Raw genomic sequence first — 20,192 nt, forward strand, 5'->3', positions numbered from 1 at the left:
TACAATTCCAGCACCTAATGGTATACAGTAACAGTTCAGGGTTGGAGGGTGCTGAGAAGTGCTGAAAAAAGCTGGTCTCTTCAGCACAGGCTCCTAAAACAAGGATTTAGTGTTCCAACATTTGTGTTTAAAGTTTCCAAAAAATTTGGCTTAGGTTGCAATGTGTGGTACCAGCCCCCTTGTGAATTGCAGCTCTACATCAAAGCTTTTGTTTTATGTTGCAAGACAGGGGATATTTATTATAATACTTAACTTCTCAGTTTCTCTGTCTGGATGACTGTAAGGCTGCACACTATGCTGTGGGTATTCGATATTAGTGTAAAAATGAAACGTCAGCTCTGTTTAATGCTGGGTTGTATACAATCCTGCCCTGCAGCCATCACGGCACTGCGTACTGCTTTAATAGTAAATACTTAGCATGGAAGAAAATCAGTCTTTCCAGTAGATCAAATGCACAATCTTCACAGCTTGGATGAGACAGAAACCTAAAGTCGCTCTAGGGAAGATATTCCTCATAATAGCAAATACTAGAAACAAATTAATCAAAATTTCACATTGCCTAGATATGCAGTATGCAAACAGTATGCAAACAGAAAGAGCACTCACAGCATTTCAGTCTCTGAGGGGCAGCCTAGCAACCACACAGCATACACATGGATAATATTTATAGACACAGAATCTCATAACCATGTGTACTGGCTGTCTCAAAAACATTCAAATATCCCAGATAGTCTCAAAAAGCAGGATTTACAGCTACACATCACTCTGATGTGACTTGAAGTACCTCAAGCAACTCTCACATGTGCATTCCCCTACGTGTGCACGCATATATATGTTCACATTTCCAACACTGAGGGCTGGCAGTCGTGCCCCTCTCTTATCCCGTTACCTGGCTTGCAAATGTTGAATTCCAGGGCACCTCCAGAGTTGAGAAGCTTCTGCACCAAGGGCTTGGCCAGCATGCTGGGGGTGAAGAGCACGGGGCGCCTGCGCTCGCAGTGGATGGGTCTCACCAAGCTATAGGGGATCAGGCTGAGCTTCTTCTCCATTTCACTCTCAGAATCCAAATCTGAGCAAAGAACGAGACATTCATCCTCTGGGTGCCTCTCCATCAATATTTGGAGAAAAAAAGGAGGAACACATGAACCAGAAAGGACATGGTAGTCATGGTGGTCCTCCTTCCCTTTTGCTGGGGTTATCTTTAGTATACTCACAGCACTGTGATGTCCAGCCTAATACTAAATAATTCAACTGCCTTTTGCTTTCAAGATTTTATTTCTTAACCTCTTCAACACAACATTTGCTTGGAGACTCTCTGCCTATTAATGTGACTTACTCCAAGGTAAATGTTTTGGAGCAAAAGGCAAGAAAGCACCTAGGAAGAACTGCCAGCCAAACAGGACAGTGTGCTAAAGCTGCCTGTGAAGGCTGAGTGCCCCAAGCACACGAAACAAAATCAGTTTTGGTCACAATTGCTGATGAACTTTTGCAGAGTGGACCCCAAATGCAAGATCTGTGAAATATTTTGCAGCCCCGCTGTTCTGCAGGTGTTTATGTAGGCCCTTGTGCCAGTGCTATGTGTGTAAAGGCTATTTTAGATTTGTACCTTCCAGTTTATCAGGCAGCTGCTTCTTCCCTTCGGAGGAGCTCAGTGCCAGCCCCGAGGGCCAGCCTGTGACAATGCGGACCCGCTCGTTGCTGTTCATTCGTTTGTATTTGTTCTCAGACCTACTGACAAACTAAAAAAGTGAACGAAAAAAAGAGAGATTTGAGCCTCATTTCTTGCATTATTTACCCTCCCATGTATGCATCAGGTGACACTCGTTACCTACGAGATCTGAATCACTTGTGTCTGTCAAAGACAGGACTCCATGGATCTGTGGACTGAATTCTAAGACTCTTTAAATATCATAGATCTGTTTCAGAGCCTGTGTTAATCCCCTTTGGGATTTGTTGTTTTGTTCTCTGCTCTTCAGAGGCATGTTTTCCCTTTGCAAAGCTCCCTGCTATCACCACTACAAGCACCAACGTGTACATCATACCCAGAGTATATGCACAAGCCTATCACAGGCTATACCCAAACTGCCTCTTCTTTGCTCTACCAGAGAGACTTAAAAACTCCCAAATGGCATCTTTTTACAGTCATTTTACACAAGAAATAGGCTTTGTGCTTTCCTTCCTCATCCACTCTCCTATTCCTCTATCCAAACATTAACTCTTCCTCCTGTGTATTTGCTAACCTTTCCCAGCCACCTTCCTCCACAAGGCTTTATCTTTCACACAGTTTCTGTCACGCTCAGAGTCACTGGCCTGCAATTAAAGAACTATTTTCTGATGGAGCCCTATCTCCCAGGCTTGGAGATTTGATTCAGCCCATTGGATTTGTCCTTATGGTAGAAACAATGCACATTTCAGCTCTGATGGCAGCTGTGTGGGATTCCTCAAGGCACATCTGTAATGGGAGCCATCTCTTAAAAACAAACACCCCACATCACAACAGAAAACACAACCCATCCTTCTCCTTCATGCATTAAACATCTTTTTGATAGGAATAAATTCTGATACAACCTCTAGACCTGAGCTGGGATTTCTGGGCGAATTAGGACAGCCTGAGAACATCTGCTGTTCAAATCTACTGTTTCAGACATTGCACTGGGGAGTAGAACTTTATTACCTGTAAAATCTGACCCAAAAGAAAGCTTGCTCTGGATAGGCGAGGGCTGGTTTTTGGGTCGTTCTGCAGGGCTGGCTCCTCTGGCTGCAAGGTATTCTAGGGAAAAATAACACAAGAGTTTTTCTTCTCCACACTCTTTTTAATTTTTTTTTTTAAATCACAACATTTGAGAAACAGGTGAAGTCAAACCAGATATTTTATATTTCCAATAAAAGGGGTAGTGATTGACACCTATCCCAAATACAGTGTTCTAAACAAACAGTGGGCAGAGCACAGCCTGTGCTGACAAACGCTGCTTTTTCACTGCTCTTCACATTCCTTTGTCCACAGATTGTTCTCCACACCTGAGAAAGAGATAATTTCTGCACCAAGAAAGAGCACGCACAGCTTTTGCTTTCACAAGCACCTCTGCCAGTGATCTCTGTCCCTTTGATCAGTGGGGCTGCGAGCACAGAAGGAATGTGTGACACTTAACCTTGACTGAAATCAAGCACAAGCACTGTCTACCTGTCTGCAAAACTTAGAAGCATGAATGTCTCCCAGGCTCCAAAAATAACTTATGGTAACTAATACACAAGGAAGGCATTTTTAATCATGTAAAAATGGAATTTTGGGGTCTAAAGAAAGAAAAATCGAATTGTTTTTAGTGATGGAAAAATCAGAAGGGCTGTTGTGTGTGAAGGCCTGATAATTCCAATTCTCTCCACAGACTCCAGGCTGGAAGAGACGGGTCTTTCTAAAGTGGGACAACAGACTCTGTGGTTTAGAGGCTTATTCACAACAGGAGAGAAATAATTCTGATCATTAACTCAAGAACTCAGCTTTTTCCTCATGTGTACATGAAGATGTATTAAATTTCTGTGGGCAGAGAAGCATGAGAAGGGCAACTAAAACACAGAACAGAGTTTGGACTTTTAAAGTTTAGTCCCTCCTAGCTAGAAGGGTTAATAGCCAGAGTTGGGTTCATTCCCAGGGACAATATTACTTAAAGCAAACAGAAGGTGCCCATTGCCTGACACAATCAAAACCTACGGAGAGTGTAAACAGGAATTTCTGTAAAATGATGATGAAAAATGAAAAGTGAAAAACCAGCAGCAAGGGAGAATGAGGTGTTAAAGACTTTGTAGATTCTTACCCGCAGTGCCCGAAGGGTGTTGTAGGAGTTTTCTGTCTCATCTTTGCTTCCTTTGTGCATCAACCGCTGCAGCTTCACCAAAAGGAGCTGCTGGGCTCTGAAAGAAAGGATGAAATCACACAGATCAAGATATTTCTGAAACCACTCACAAGGAAGCTGGATTGCAATGGCTCTGTGCCTACAGAAAAGACCCTTTCTATTTAAAAGATTAAACAGAAATAGCGGTGAGGACTGACTGAACCATGCAGTAAAGGCAGGAACAAAACAATACGAAGAGCTGCAGTACAGTTAAGGATTAAAGAATATCCATGCAATTTTTGCATATGACACTTTTTGAGTGACTCACTTTATTTTTTCAGGTAACATCTGGAATCTGCACTGTTACACAGACCTTTTCTCAAAATTGAAGACACAGACACCTCTTTTCTCACAGCAGTAACTGAGTTCCCTGTTTCTGGATGCCTGCTCTCAGTAATGGTCCTTCAGCATCGCTCTCACCTGCTGTAGCTGGGGATGGTGCCCATCTCCAGGTCCCTGTCGGTGAAGGGGTCCACCCTGGCACACAGCCACTCACACCTGCCCAGGTACATGGTGTCCAGAATGTGGACGATCTCGTCGCACTTCACGGACAGGGAGCAGCAGTCCAGCTGGCTGGAGATGTTGAGGTTCAGGCGGATGTGGAAGGAGTCCCCAGAGGTGATGAGCCCTTCCTCCATCTCGGACAGCAGCCTGCGGTACCCTGCAGCAGGGAGGGGAGGGTGAGGCAGGATCTGACACTCTGCTGTCCCTCTGGGAGCAGCCACAGGTTCCTCTGAGAGAGGTTTGTGCTCCCTCAGTGCTGCCTGCAGTACTGCAGCAAGATCATGGGCCTGCACCTCAGAGACACTGCTGGGGCACTGACTCAGGGACAGCCCGTGCTGCTGCTGCAGGCTCTGTGGGAATATTCTCATTATAATGCTACTTTTAGGTAGCTCCATTCTCAGTGCAACCCACATGACCTGAGGAACAGAGAACTCAGCAAAGACACAGACACAGCTATAGCTCTGCCCTCTAAGTACCGTGTGAGTTCTGCCACCAATTTTAATGACAGGTTATTCCTCTTATTATTAGCTCTAATTGGCACTCCCAGAATCTATAACATGCTTTATCTGCAGTTAAGTGATGCTCAAATTGCAGTAGTCTTTCCTACCATTGAAAACATCAAAGAAAATCAAAGGCATCACTTCCCGCGTGATCTATACAGCTGAAATTCTCTAACCAGCATAAAAACATGAATGCCCATTTATACACACCAGTAAAGAATAGATTTTGGAGTGTAATTTTTGATCCATAACCTGAAATTATCATTATAGAACCTGAACACTAAAATCAAATTCTGTTCGCCACACATGAACTCCAGCCGTTAAAGATAAGATAAAGCCACAAAGGTAATAAACAGGGCAACTCCATCAGGTAAATGCTAAATCGACCAGATGGATAAAGATCATTCAGCTCACCACATTGTATTGCAGAAAAGTGTACATAAAAATAAGCTTGAGTGTGTTTCATGAGTCATGTTGCTATTGGCCACCGTGTAAATTTTTCAGAATTCCAGAAAAGCACATGTTTGTTTTTCTCTCAGACACCAGGCTAAAAGCTGAAGCAGTTCCACAGAGGAGCTGTAATTAACACCAGTGGCATGCTCCAGATTTATCCCAAAGATAAAGAGGTTCTGTCACTCTCTTCCAGACAAGTTGCTATAAAAGCCTTGGGACTGCTTGAGATAAGAAATACTTTTGGTCTTACCTTCATGATTTGATTTATACTGGAGTGTTACGGGACCACTGCACCTCTGAATTGTCCAGTGAACTTCTTCCTTTGTGCAAGTAGCCAAAGGAACACTTTGATTTTCCCCTTTAATGCAGCCCTCCAGCTAGAGATGAAAGAAATATTACTCTCCAGTGCAGGTTCAATCTCTGAGTCAATTAAACCATTTTTTTAAAGTGCTATGATCATTTTCTTATTAAACAATGCAGACACTTTGTTATCAGGATGTAGATTATATAATTCTTTCCCTCTCAAATTAGGAATGCTAGCAGTCAACAGAACTGCAGCACTTGGACAATCCCAGGCTTCCCTGGCAATAAGAAATGCAGGAATATAAATTGGGAGTGGGATATTTTTTCCCTTTTGGAGGCATTTTAACAGGAAAATGGTTTGGGAACACTGGCAATGGAGGGAGAAGTAAGTAAAGAGAAACTTGGCAGGAGCACTTTTGAGCTTGTGCTCGTGGGGTGGCAGGGACAGCCCAGGTGGGGGGCAGACACCCGGCGCTGCCTGTGACGGTTTCATGCTCACCAGCAGGATCTGGTGCCCCTCCCGAAGGCCGGCTTTCTCTGCAGAGGAGCCTGTCTTGACAGAGCTGACGAAGCTGCCTTTGTCATTGCCCCCCAGCAGGGTGATCTCTGAGTTGAGGCTGTCCCCGTTGAGCGTCACACGCTGGATCGTGTGACACGAGCTCCGGATGTGACCCACAGAGGTGACAGAGGGACGGAAGGGTCTGCGTCCATGAGAGAAAGGGACAACTGGTTATCTCCCTCTGAGTTAAATGCATGCATGAGAAATAAGAGATATTCAAATAAACTTCTAGCATTATCAAGCACTAGGACCTAAGGACTCTAAAAGAAATCCTCCTCAGTACTGCACAAGTTCTGGAGAAGAGTTTGGATTGCTCCCAGTGCATCTCTGCAAACTCAGTGTATAACAGTTCTCCACCCAGCAAGCTCTTGCAGCAAGATAGCAAGATCACAAGGAGAAAGCCTTTAGCCTTGAAGCCTTTAGAACATTTTGTCTGCCTTGAAGTTTTTGAATTTTTAGGATGACCTTCACGGGTTTACAGGACGTGAAAGGGCTTCAAGATAACGTTATCCCGCTGTCACCATAATCACTCCTGCTGTTATAACTTCAGCAACTAATAAATAAATAGAGAATTTCTACCATAGGACCCTTTCCTCTCAGTCTCTAAGGTAGGTAAACTGGCATCTCAAATACCTTTCCAGAGAGAACTTTCTAAATATGGAGTTGACATGCTCAAGCTCATAGGCATCCAGGCCTTCTGACTGATGAGAAGAAGAGGAAGAGTGCACTGAAGGAGCTCCATGTGAATTCCTGTCGTGACTGTCATCTGGAAAGAGTAACAAGAATGATAATGAGTCCTAGATAAAGTGACAAAGATGGAAAAGGGGAAAATTAATTTTAATTGATCCTGGCCAAAGCTGAAGAAGGCAATTCTTCCTGCAGAGGTGTGATTCATGCCCACAGGACATGGCACAAGGAATGCCACTCTCATAGAACAGAAAGTGGGATGGGGCCCCTGGAGATTGTCTAGTCAAAGGTCAATGCAGAGTCAGGTCAAGGAGTTTGCTCAGGACTTTGTCCAGCTGGGTTTTGGTATTTCCAAGTATGAAGAGTTTGACTAAAGCTCTCTGGACAACCCCGTTCCAGTGTTTGACCACCCTCATGGTATCAAATATAACCTTTTTCCCACTTAGTTCTTCAGGAATGACTGCTTTCCCTTTCTCACCACTGGCCAACCCTTTGTTTTCTTGATTATCTCACAGGCTGTGTGTCCCATTTAATTAGAGCGTGGCTGGTTATCTGACAGTCTCTGTAGATGGGGAGCTGATCAGGGTTTCATATTCAATTATACCTGATATTCTCTTGCTTACCATCCAGCTCCAAAGCATCACATCCAAAGCTGTCATTGTCCTCTTCAACCAGGCTGGAATGAAAAACAAAGCATGAGATAATGGAAGAGAGAGAAAGCTGAACACTTTCAAGCTTTCAGCAGGTTCCAGCTTCGGTAGATTTCATTAAGTTGTGAAGGAGGAACTTCTTCTGTGAAAAAGGAAGATGTTGGAGGTGTTGCATCAGGCAACGGTGCAGCTGCAAAAAAATAAGCAAGAAACATCCTTGAGGGTCCAGGGAAGATACAGAAAAGGGCAGGAGACACCACGTGTCAGCCAGCATGGGAAGCACATGAAGCAGCAAGAAGGCTCAGAAGGAGGAACTGCCAACAGCAGTGAGGGAATGAAGATTTTGCTGGATGAGGAAGCTGCTGACTGGTGGTGTGGTGTGTAACTCACATCACACAGTTCAGCAGGAGATAAAGGGATGCACCGTGCCTGCTGTGCATGCCCTGCACTGTGCCTGCTGTGCATGCCCTGCACCACGCCTGCTGTGCATGCCCTGCACTGTGCCTGCTGTGCATGCCCTGCACCGTGCCTGCTGTGCATGTCCTGCACCGTGCATGCCCTGCACTGTGCCTGCTGTGCATGCCCTGCACCACACCTGCTGTGCATGCCCTGCACCGTGCCTGCTGTGCATGTCCTGCACCGTGCATGCCCTGCACTGTGCCTGCTGTGCATGTCCTGCACTGTGCCTGCTGTGCATGCCCTGCACCATGGGGGTTTTCCACAACAGAGTAAAGCCAGAAGTTCACTGATGGACGACTGAATGCAGGGGAAGTTACTGAGGTGCAGCAGAAGAGGAGCAATTCACCTGCTTGATTTAAAGTACTTGAAGCATTTTAGAGCAGTTTCAGGGTACCTCACGTGGCTACTCAGGTACCTGCAGCACAGAATGGCAAAGTGCTCCAGGCTTTTGCACAGGAACTGCCACAGCTCTGGTCCCAGCCCAGTGACACAGCCATTCCTGCAAAGGTGACTAGGTTGGCTGGCCTTAAAACCACTCTAAATTCACTAAAATTTTGCTCTTACAGGGATATTTGGGCTGTCCAGCCAAGTGAGTGATCTGTCAGCTTCACTAGAAGGACTTCATTAAAGCATGTCCTTTGGTTGCAAAGCTGTTTAAATAACAGCTTGTTGTTTTTCCCATTCAAAATGATTTGTAGGTCTCCTGTGGAGCTGATATTCCTCATATTTGGCTTCAGCTGAAGGGTGAATTTTTGCAGCCAGGCTGCGGAGAATCAGCTATTTTTACATCATGCATAAGCAGGGAAATAATGTACCTTTTCCTACATTAAATGATGATCTCACCTTTTTTTTTTCACACAAATTAAGAAGAGATGAACTGTGAAACCTGCAACTTGGCTTGCAAACAGCAATTATTCTGGATTATGTTCACAAATAAGTTCCAAAAATTTAGCATGTTAATTATAAAGTTATAAACTGCAGTGAACTTTTGGACAGGCTCTTGAGATACTTGACTTTAGTGATTATCAGCCTAACAGATTAAGCCCACATTCAGACCTTGTTCCAGGGTACCTTTTCTTTCCATATGAAGAATGTCTAATATGAGGGTAAAATTCAGATTTCAGTACAACTCAATCTTCCAATGCCTTAACACACAGAACAGAATACAGTCAGAGTTACAGTGAAATAAGTCCACAAGATGAACAATCTCCATGTAATCTCTACTGTGTCCTGTAATACACTGCAAATATTGAAAAGTTCAGGCATGCCAAAGGCTTCTCAAGCACGTGAAGCACAAAACATTCAAATCATTAATAAAAAACCCCTTTTCTCCATCTTGATACAATGCACTTTAAAAAGGGACTTAGAGAACAATGAAGGAGAAGCAAAAGGAGACTAAAATAAACACTGCTTCAATCCTCAGCAGCCTAGAAGATTATGTGGGAGGACCAGCTGAGGGTGTCCTCAGTGGAAAGCTGTCTTGCAAAGCTGTCCACAGAGAGAGGCAGAAGTGGCAGCCTGCCCGAGATCAAGATTGTTTTGAAAAACATAAAAATCTGAATAAAGTTGTGATAAAGACTAGATACTAAAACCAGATCTAACAAAGATCTAAACCTTCCAAATATATTGCTTTACTCTAAATTGGTCTGCTCTGTTCTTTTCTCCTTCTGCCTGAGACCTTTAGAGAATGTATTTGTGTCTCCTGGTATTTCTGATGCACTGATGCTATTGACACCACACCAACACAGCATGTCTGAGTATCACCTTGCAAAAAACCTCTTAGAAAAGGGGTCAGTGCCCTTTAGGGAACTGTGAGACTGGAGAGGTCTCTCTCCTTCCTGCCACCAACTTCCCACTCAGCAGCTGATGTGATTTCAGTGCCAGGGGAACTCCACGGGGCCCTGACCTGACACAGTGGAAGCTGCAGCAGAAGGAGAAGCCAAGGGCAAAGCCTCTCTCTCCCCTCCCTTCTCTGCTGAGAAACAGACCCTGAGACTCACAAAAAGCACCTCCCTCCTGCACCTCTCCTCTCCACTCCTCACAGACGTGCAAGCAGCTCTGCTCTGCTTTGGCAGCTTACAGAGCAAAGGGCGGCTTTGGGAGAAGGGGAAAGAACAGGGACACGTGGGCAGCACGGGGCTGAGGGGCAGAAACTGAGGCTGGATCAATGTATGGAGGTAGAGAGAGCTCTTTCTCCGATAGCATCAGTGCCGAGTCATTCCAGCGCTGTTTGTGTTTCTGTCCTTCACAGGCAGTGCCGCGGGGCTGTCACCGTGTCACCCATCCCGGCTGAACTCCTGAGAGCTTCGGACAAAACGTGCGATGAAGGGCTGAGCCTTGAGAAGTTGAGTTAATCCCATGCCTTACAGAGACTCTTCAAGCAGGGGCGGACCCTCTGCAGCCCTTTTCCCGTGTCCTTGTGCCGGGTTTCCCCAGGTGTGACCCACCTGCAGTGGGGGGTGTCCTCCTTGCAGCGCCGCACGATGGAATCGTTCCCGGGGGGCTCCGGCGTGGTTGACAGGATGCTGTCATTGCGATTCCGCAGGGTTTGCTTTGAACGAGAACCCAAAAGGTGTCAGGGAGGTTATCTGCATGAAATGTGCTCTCACCTCGGGCTCACAGCAGCGTTAGCAATGGTGCACTGGCTGTGCTCTGCTCTGAGAAGCACGCACAGAAAAAGAAAAGTTGATTCTAGCTGTGCAGAATCCAAGAGCACTCGTATATCCCAGTTTTTAGCACAAGGCACAGCTTGTGTGCTGCCACTGCACCTTCTCTTGTGACCACATAACTGCCTGATTTACTGAGCCATTGTCACTTGACTTTTGTGTGTGGCACAGCTGACAGGAGGAGGGGGACGAAAAGCAGTTTGTGTACTTATATAAATACATATAGCTCAAATGAGGAAGAAAAATACTGATCTCCTTATATTAAATAATTAATCTTCCAGTACTCTGGAAACTAAACCCTGAATTGCACTAGAGGGAAAACAGTATAAGTCATCTAAACATCCAACAGATATTCCAAAAAGTGTTCCTAACCCAGCTAAGCTTATTACAACTGGCAGCAAGTTCTTTCCTGGCTATTCTTGAGTATAATTTCCTGGGGGCAGCATTTTTCATGGTGTTCTAGAAAGATGTTTTGTTCTTTGTTATTAACACTCTGCAAGAGCACTCTCTCTATCTGCCTGTCCTGCTGTGTCAGTGCTCACATATGTATAATGGAATATCTACCTTGGAAGATTATGGGGATACAGCAAGCAGGGAAGAAATGGTTTGACTATGGTATGCAGAAATTTCCAACTGTGATCTGCACCCCTTTCCTCACTTGCTGTTATAGACAGGAAAAGCATTATAGAACTCAAAAAACCCTTAAAATTTTCTCAGATAAGTTACAAAGCAGCTTTTAAAGCAAATCTCTTTCTTCTAAAAGTTAAATGGCATAAGGAGACAGCAAGAGGTCATAAATACTCTGAAATATCTTTAAATAAACATAAACCAATTCTGTGATTTTGGGAAAGGCTAATAACAGTTCTAACAAAATGCTGGTAAAAGGATTAAGGGAGCTTCTGACAAGGGCCTTGAATGGATCTCAGCTGGGATCTGGGGAAGTGCTAACACTGAGTTGTGAAAGCTCTGAACCACATTAGGAGAGGTGGCTGTAGACAGGCAAGGGCGTCCTTACAATCTTGGTGACTTCACAGCTGCTGATGGAGTTACTGACGGACACAGAGGAGCTCGTGTCCGTGCGGCCCGTGCTGCCCTCAGCCCCGTCCTCCTCCTGGGCTCTGACTGCTGCACTCACAGGGACAGGGGAAACAGAAAACACACAGAGAGAAGCATGTCAGAGCACTTCCAACGCAGAGCCTTTCACATGTGCACTGCACTTATGTTCTCTTTCCATTTTGGCTGGGCTTGGTCCCAGACATGCTCCTGCCCTGCAGCTCTGGCTCCTGTTCCTTCCCCAGCAGTTCCCAACAAAGCACGGAAATTTCCACCCCTCTGCACAGACTCCTGCCCGCTTTGTTTCTCAGCTCTGTCCTGGATGTTTTTAACAGATCCCTGGATGCTATTTGACAAATTAAAGGAGGATTGTTTCACGAATTTATGTTTTAATTTCCCTGCCTGAATCTGGCAATCTGCAAAGTTTGGCTCATTGAATTACACTTTGTTACAACAAAGAATTTACAACAGGGACCAAGAAACCCGAGATCCCTGAGCAGATAACACAGAGTGAATGTGGACTGCTTCCCTTGCTCAGCACCTCTGTTGGTACTGATGTTGCACACTGCCTGACAGCAAAGCTGCTGTTTAATGGAATACCTGGGAGCAGGAGCTGTGTTTCCCAGGACATTTTGTCCAACAGGGGCACACACAGCTGCTGAAGGAAGTGCAGCCTCTGATGGTGTTTGGTGTTTCAGGGCAGTGTTACACAAACAAGTAGAATTAGGAATAACTCAAACATGACTGTACAGCAACAAATTTGGTAATTTGGCATCTGGCTGGGGCATGGGTCAATCCCCCTCTCCCAGTCTTTGCAATGCTTTAGATTTAGAATTAATTCCCTTTTGCTGAAGGACAAAGGAACTCATTAGACAACCACTAGATTAGTGCCTTTTCAGCTTGAATGATTTTTCCAACAGCAAAAAGAGAATGGTATAATGATTTTTAGTACAGATGTTACACAAATGACTTTACAACTTTTGTAAACTAAATGGAAAACTGAGTAAATGGAAAATTTAGGTAAGCTATGGGATGCATATTGTGTGCCTGAGAAGGCATCTTTGGATGGAGAGGACAGCGAAGTAGAACACTTGACTACTGTAAATCATTACATTTGTAACTGTGAGAGAAACTGTTTTTTTTACTGACTTGGACTTAGTTAAGAATTTCCCTGGTTGGCATATTTGTTAAAATAACTTAAAGAGATTAAGTGAAAGAGACAAAGCAATGGAAAAGGAATAAGGATATGGGTGCTCTTTCTGACCTTGAAACTCTGATGTTTTGTTCATGCTGACAGGGGATTTAGCTCTTGGACTTATCTAAAAGAAAGAGGACAAAAATCAGCACAAATGCAGGATATTTACAGTACACTGTAAACCAGATATTTTCACCACCTTTTTTTAACAGTTATGTTGTAATCTACTTGCCCTCCTTTAAATGACAGGACCCAAAATTTAGAAGATATTTAAGCCTCTAAATACAACAGCAGTGATGGAGGATGAGCAACCTGACTACTTGTGAATGCCTGGCCCAAATGCATTGCAATTTCCAGATTCTGCTGGGGAAACAAAGAGACAAAAGGTGAAGTGGGTGCCTTGGGACTGGTTTCAGGCAGCTGTTAATACAACAGACATCCTTTTGGAGTGTGCAATGTGAAAAATGCAGCTCTATCGCCATAAGTAATAATGACAGTCAGAGCTCAGAAAGGTTATGAAGGGCAGGGAGAATTCAAACACAGATGAAAGGAAAGAGAACCTCAAAAGCCCAAAAGTTAGATTCTTTGTGGGTTTTTTTACAGTTCATGAATCCAGCATCATATAATAGCCATGTGAATGCAGCTAGTTGGGGAAAGCATGAACCTAACTCATGCTACCCCTTCCTTTTAGGGGTGAGGAAATTGCCATAATTTAATTCTAAATTAGATAGTTAATTTTGCTGTAGATTGTGTCCATTTCTTTCTATTTTTCCTTCCAGCTGCTGAGAGCTTTTCCACCAACGCTTCATTTTTCACCTTCAGTGTGTGTTGGACCTCAGGCATTATGTCATTTTTTTTTTCCACTAATGTTAAGGAGGCAAAGAATCAATTTATTGACAACGCTCCAAGAATGTGAATGAACAGCAGAAGAAAGAAGAAAACAGAAAATGGGAGAAGGGACAGAAAACAGCCTATGAAGCCTGATTAGATCTGCTCCTCAAGATGCAAATCACCACAGGGCAAAAACTGACAGCTCATTATCGTACACAGATCTATTCTTATCTTTACAGCAGTTTCAGAGGCACAGGCACAACTTGTGTTATATTTGATAGTTCTAGAAGTCCCTGCTCTGTCATTCCAGCCTCAGATTCACACACACCTGGATCCCCTTGAGATTCACTCTTCTCTTGAGACGAACTTGATCAGGCAAGAAGAATTTGCTGTCTTCTGGAGAGTCCTCAGAAGTGGAGGAGTCGTCGCATTCCTGACCGTTGGCTTTTGGGCCAGAAGTCCCAAAGGCCTGGGAGATAACGGTAATGGGCAGATTCCGTGGCAAACTCTAAAGATCACAAGAGAACACTTTAATTCTGAGATCAGTTTGGTACAACACATGACCCTCCTTTAGAACAATCTGACTGAACCTATTGCAACTCCAGCGCTTCAGAAGCTCATGTGGAATGTGGCTGCAGACCCAATCAGTAATTTGGGCTGAGATTCAGTTCACAGGCTGAATTCTTTTTCACTCACATTCCTAAAAAAATTTTAAGTTTCTACCCCAGTGTAGAAAATAATTGTTTTTCTGCATTTTTTTCCCTTCCATTTAAAGTCAAGCTGTAGAACAGCAGCCTTTGGGAAGCCACGTGCATGACAGACAACTTGAAAAACACTATAGCAAAGAATTCACAACACTGACAATTAGTGGGAAGAGATTCTTTCTTTCAGTTAATTCATGGAAAGAATTAGAAAAGTCCCCTCTCCCTTCCAGACCAAAACATTTGCAAAAGCAAGTCCTAACAGAAGAGAAGGTGTCTGTGTGTCTCGGCTGTACCTGGTCGAGGAAGTTGCTGTCCTTGGAGAGGCGGCGCAGTTTGCACTCCAGGTTGACGATGCACGCCTCCTTGCGCACCACCTCGATCCGCAGCTCGTCGTTCCTCTCCTCCAGCTCCCGGATCTGCTTCCTGTATTTATCCTTCTCAATCAGGCAGTGGGAGTACTGTGTCTGCGCCTCGTCGCGCGAGCGGAACGCCTGCGGCGGGGCAGGAAACCTCCTTGGCACCTGGGCACCAGAGCCTCCTCCCGCTGCTTTGCTTGTGAGGTTTTGGCAAGGGGGGCTTCAGAAGCGGTGCCCAGTCACTCATTAACACAGCAGGCAGGACCAGGATGTGCCACAGGGGCACCATTAAAAATTATGATGATGAGGGTGGTTCATTTACAGCTCCCTCTGGATTGGTGGGAAAATGTCCCGAAGTGCCAATGGGGTGACCTGACACTGACAGAAAGCCTTGCAGGAGCTGCTGTCAGGATCCTGGCCCTGCCCGCCAGATGCTACACTGTGGAAACAACCCAATATTACCCAGTATTTAATTACCATAATGTAAATCCCAACAAGTCATTCTTCTAACTGCCTCTTTTATAATGGTATTTTGGGCCCAATTACCTACAATTCCCCAAAGTGAGACAGAACAGATAGAGGCTTTTGCTATTGATTTTCCCCTGCTTTAACTGTGAGGTACCTGGTCCCGCTCCTTTTCCACCTCTTCCAGCTGTATCATCACAGTGTTCATGCGGTGCTTGTACATCTCACAGTCTTTTCCTAGTGTTGAGCACTTTAACTCCAAATCTTCTTTCTCCTCAAGATACTGGAAATGACACACTGTTAACCACCGCTGCTCTCAGCAGCATTTTGAGATATTCCATCTCTCTGCCCTTCCATTCCTCACCTTGTCTCTCAAGTCCTCCACATGACGAATTTCCTCTTGGAGATTAAAGATCTTGTTGACCAGCTCGTGGCGATCCTCCAGTGCCTCCTTACGGTCGTGTTCCAGGATATCCAAAATGGCTTTGTCTGAATCTGGCAAACCCCTCTTGTCAGCCTGTGGAAAGACAGTTTTTAGAGCCAGGCCAGGGAAACAGAAAATAGTTTTGCAGGGAGAGAAGTATCAGAGACAGTGACAAGCAAGAGGAATAGCAAATGAACAAGGTACTGCAATGGGAAAGCAGGAGAAAAGACGGACATTTGTTCATATTTTAAAGCAGAATCAGAAAAGATGAATAAAATCTATCTTGCTGTCAGAATAGTCTGATGAAGGAACTGTTTTACTGGTCTATTGTACTGGCTATAATATGATCTGGTTTGGATGCAGTGACAATTCTTCACTCCAAGCCCTGCATTCAAAACTCTTTTCTATTAATCAGCTCTAACTGAGCACAAAAATCACCCTTTTCCAAAGAGCAGAGCCCAAGAAAATATTCAGGAGAATTTTTAAGGCATGCACAGGCTTTGCAGAGCTGTGCTCAGAGAATATTAAATGCCTGGAGTACCTTGTACCACTGCTTCATTTTCTACACCGTCCAGGAATATAATTTCTTTCAGATTTAGAATTAGGCATACCTAAGCATTTCTAAACCAAACTGGTTCGAGTTTATTTATACTTTCACTTAGGAGAATTTTGATCCTATTTTTAGCTATTTCTCTGTTTCTTTTAGTGTTATAAGACCATTTAAATTAATATAAGAGACCTACATAGACCAGAACTCTCAGAATCTTCTATCCTACACCCTTTTTTCAACCTTTGAATTGGATTTGTGTTAGAACTAAGAATCGTTAGGCACTGCTAGAGGTTACAACCATTTCTAAAAGGTCTTCTATTGATAATTTTTAAGTGTCATTTTAACATGCTTTTAAAATACAATCCTTTTCTAACAAAGTGCTATCTTACCTCACATATATCCCAATATTTGGCTAAGTTCCTCACAGAGCAGTCCTAAATGTGCTGCACATCAGCTGTTTTTCCCTCCCTGCCCAAACACAGGTTGGTGAAGCTCCCTGTGCAGGTTACAGAGGGTTCTGCAGGGCACCCTGGTGCTCGGTGACCACTCAAGTACAGGAACTTTTATCATCCTCTGCTTCATTAAAACCTTTTGGCAAAGATATGACACGGGGTACACACTGTCAGGAATTTCTGTGCTGGCTGTTTCACACAGATTTGTAGTGACAGGCTGATACAATGTTCAGCAATTAAACACTGCTCCTTGGAAGAGCCAATTTCTCGTGTACACTTGATTTTTTTAGGAGACTATTTTTGTAGAACTCCTCCTCATGCGTGTGTCTGTACAGGGAGCACTCCAGGCAGCTGGGAGCTGTACAAGCAGCCTTCTGTCTGTCCAAACTTTGCACTTGTGCTGGTTGCAGCTTTGTAGGCAGAGGTTTCAGCCAACACTGTAACTGGAGTATGTTTGAGTTTGGATTTTAAAGGCAGCAAGCTGCTTTTATACCTGAATGATGGACTGTAACTCCTGGATTTTTGTCTTCATCATCTCATTTTCCCGCTCCAGCTCCAGAACCTGTTCCTTTTTGGGTCGGTTTTCAATATCATTTTTCAGCTTCAAAGACTGGTTCCTCTCCAGCTTGCACTCCTCTTCCACCTTGTTCAAGCGGTGCTTCAGCTGGTCAATCTAGAGCAGCCAGGGAGCAGCAAAAAGGAGAAAAAGGAGAGGAAGGGAATCATCTTTCCTACGAGGGAAAATAGCTTAAACTCTGAATGCTAACGAGAGGTTGATAATTGGGTACTAAATGTCCACAATAGAACTGGTAAAGTCTCAAGTAAAACCTGCTACTTGCCAACTACAACTCGTGGGCTTGTTGTGAAATTTTAGAATACCTGGGCTAAAATAAAGGGCACATTCTCAATCCTCCAATAAATAAACAGATATGAAACACAATGAACACTTAAGAGGCTGACCACATATTGTGCTTTTTGCACATGGACTATTTGGATCAGGAAAAACAGGAGAAAATTCAGGATACCATTCTGAATAAATCCCCAGCAGCTGTAGTGCTGCTGGATAAATGTACCAAGATATTACTGAGCCTAAAAAAGTTAAAACTATGTTTTCATCAAGCAGTTCTGTTTTAAATTTTATTTTTACTTGCATTCTATTCTGTTAATTCATTATTTGCCATTAATACACCTCACTGCAGTTGGCATTTCTGTACAGTGATGCCTTCAATCATCTGGATAAGCACAGCAAATGAGAGCTCCACATCTTCCTGCTGTCAGAAGAACTTTCATTTTCCCAGATGCCACTGGCACCCTCCACTGCTGCCCAGAGCATTTATCTCACCTCCAGCTGCAGGTCCCGGCTCCTCATCACAGCCATGCTCTTCTCGTCGCTCAGCTGGGCATATCTCATGGCCAGATTGTAGTTCTCATCTTTCACCTTGACCAGCTCGTCGTTGTAGTTGTTCCTCTCCTCCTTCATCTTGTTGTATCTCTCCTGGAAGGTCAGCAGCTCTATCTTGTTCAGCTTTAGCTGCTTTCTCTCATCCTCCAGCTGGCGGGACTTGGCCAGGAGCTCACAGCGCTGCACGTCTTTCGTCTTCACTTGCTGCTGGAGCTTGATGATCTCATTCATTAGGAAATGGGTAAGGCCTTCATGTCCCTCCTCCACTGAAAATGTTTGAGCAGCTTATCAATGTTTGGTAAAGTAACTCATTCCAGTTACTTTATTAAGAAGGTAAGAAGTCAGATCAGCAGAACTATATGAGAAACAAATGGCCCAGAATATGTACAGAGGTGCAGAATTTACACAAATTCACACACATCTGTATGTCTGAGAACAGTACAAATATTACACAGCACACTGGTATCAGAATCACAATATACACACGTACAGCTTGTCTGGATAGAAGATGAGGCCTTTACATTTATCTTGTTTCAGCTGAGCCTGTAGAAATAGCACAGCCGTTGTACAATGAATCTATGCAAGTACAATTAATCTGAATGCTTCAAATGTGCTGCATGTGTGTAGGTCATCAGTGTAATTTAGCCCACTGTTCCAACACAGCTTCTCCTGAGAATTCTGGCAATGCCTATCATTCCATTTGAAGCTCTTCAGCTTCATTCAGACAGCTGGGATGTCCCTTTTCCTTTATACATTACCTACCACATTTTGCTTTGAAGGGGACTGAAAAGCATTCTACACCAAGATTAGCTTTCATTTCCACTTCTTGCCTGAAAAAAAACAAGCTAGTCTTCCAGAAAATCCTTATTTCAGCAGGCTCCTCTGTGACTGGTTCTACTCACCAACAATAGTGGAAAATCTCCGTGTGGGTTCTTTCCCTGTCACCAGTTTGTAGAGTTCAGGGTAGTAAAACTCCAGGCTCTCTAAGAACACCACGTAGCCCCTCTGGCCCTTGGTGTGGAGGATGTCCAGCAGTCGTCCTGGGTACAGACAGCAGAGAGGTGAGACATCAGCCCCACGAGCAGCACGAGCAAATACCACATCCCTGACGTTCCCTAGGTTCATCTCTGCCATGGCAACGAGCTGTGCAAAATCCGACTGATTAACTGAGTTCAGCTGAACCCATAAAGTAACGCCACCAATTCTGTATGTTTGTGCTGATCGTTATTCTGAGGGAGTGTGGGCAAATTGGGCTCTGGAACAGAAATTTCAAAGGACAAGTTATTCAGTGCAGCCTTTACCAGGCAGGGATGGCAGATCTTCCAGTGACAAATCACAAAGTGCTGCAAGACAGCTGGAAAGCTACTCCACGAGTGGCACTGACTGCTGCTTGTGTTAACTGAAATATTTGCCAAGGCTTTGATGGGAATGTGAACCCCACGAGCTCCAGTCTGCACAGCACTGGGAAGAGTCTTTGTTATCAAAAATAGCAGCAGAATCCTCCCATACTTTAAACCTCCTGTAAATAAGATAAAAGAGTTTCCATCTGATAATCTGTAACTTGATTCAGGCTCTCTCCAGACTTAGCAGAGCAAAGCTATTCAGACAGAGATGCAGATGGAGCCACTGACCAGATAATTACCTGTTCTGTTAATTTTGGAGGGCAGCATGAGTGAGTTGAGCACCTCATCCTCATCCTGCTCGTCGATGACTTTGCACTGCCGTAAGTAGGGCGTCAGTTTGGCTGGGTTGATGTAGCGGCTCAGCATGTGCCGGTTGCACTCCACATTCTCCCACAAAGCCTCCTCCTCATCTTTCAGGGTCTCCAGGCAGTCGTCCATCTCTGGCTCTGCTCCTGAATGAGGGACACAACTGGCAAATGAACACCCAGCAGGACAATCCTGGTACTTTTTTGTGCTTCCATGTCAAATGGGATGAGGTCAGAACCACTTGTGACTGATGCTGCGTTTGCCCAGCACTGAAGCTGTTTGAAGTGCAGCCTGTCCACAGCTCACCTGGAAATGACAGCTCACAGAAGTGCTATCTTGAGTCTGTGAACTACAGCTCATCGCTCTCCAGTGGTGAATCTGCA

General features: G+C 44.4%; 1 protein-coding gene across 1 annotated transcript in view; it reads right to left on the minus strand.

The window, feature by feature from the left end:
* Positions 1-20,192, minus strand: part of CARD11 (caspase recruitment domain family member 11) — a 44,824-nt gene that overhangs the window by 3,775 nt on the left and 20,857 nt on the right. The window contains exons 2-21 of the mRNA XM_063414559.1: positions 19,743-19,955; positions 19,003-19,140; positions 18,041-18,366; positions 17,192-17,371; positions 15,637-15,789; positions 15,430-15,555; positions 14,745-14,942; positions 14,076-14,255; positions 12,986-13,040; positions 11,684-11,793; positions 10,450-10,553; positions 7,517-7,569; positions 6,840-6,972; positions 6,147-6,348; positions 5,595-5,721; positions 4,308-4,548; positions 3,810-3,906; positions 2,675-2,770; positions 1,607-1,739; positions 890-1,069 (exon numbers count right to left, since the gene is read on the minus strand). Coding sequence (XP_063270629.1) covers positions 890-1,069; positions 1,607-1,739; positions 2,675-2,770; positions 3,810-3,906; positions 4,308-4,548; positions 5,595-5,721; positions 6,147-6,348; positions 6,840-6,972; positions 7,517-7,569; positions 10,450-10,553; positions 11,684-11,793; positions 12,986-13,040; positions 14,076-14,255; positions 14,745-14,942; positions 15,430-15,555; positions 15,637-15,789; positions 17,192-17,371; positions 18,041-18,366; positions 19,003-19,140; positions 19,743-19,955 — 3,045 coding nt within the window. The remainder of the gene's footprint in view (positions 1-889; positions 1,070-1,606; positions 1,740-2,674; positions 2,771-3,809; positions 3,907-4,307; positions 4,549-5,594; positions 5,722-6,146; positions 6,349-6,839; positions 6,973-7,516; positions 7,570-10,449; positions 10,554-11,683; positions 11,794-12,985; positions 13,041-14,075; positions 14,256-14,744; positions 14,943-15,429; positions 15,556-15,636; positions 15,790-17,191; positions 17,372-18,040; positions 18,367-19,002; positions 19,141-19,742; positions 19,956-20,192) is intronic.

The sequence above is a fragment of the Prinia subflava genome, chromosome 17 (genome assembly GCF_021018805.1).
Source record: "Prinia subflava isolate CZ2003 ecotype Zambia chromosome 17, Cam_Psub_1.2, whole genome shotgun sequence".
Classification (NCBI taxonomy): Eukaryota; Metazoa; Chordata; class Aves; order Passeriformes; family Cisticolidae; genus Prinia; species Prinia subflava.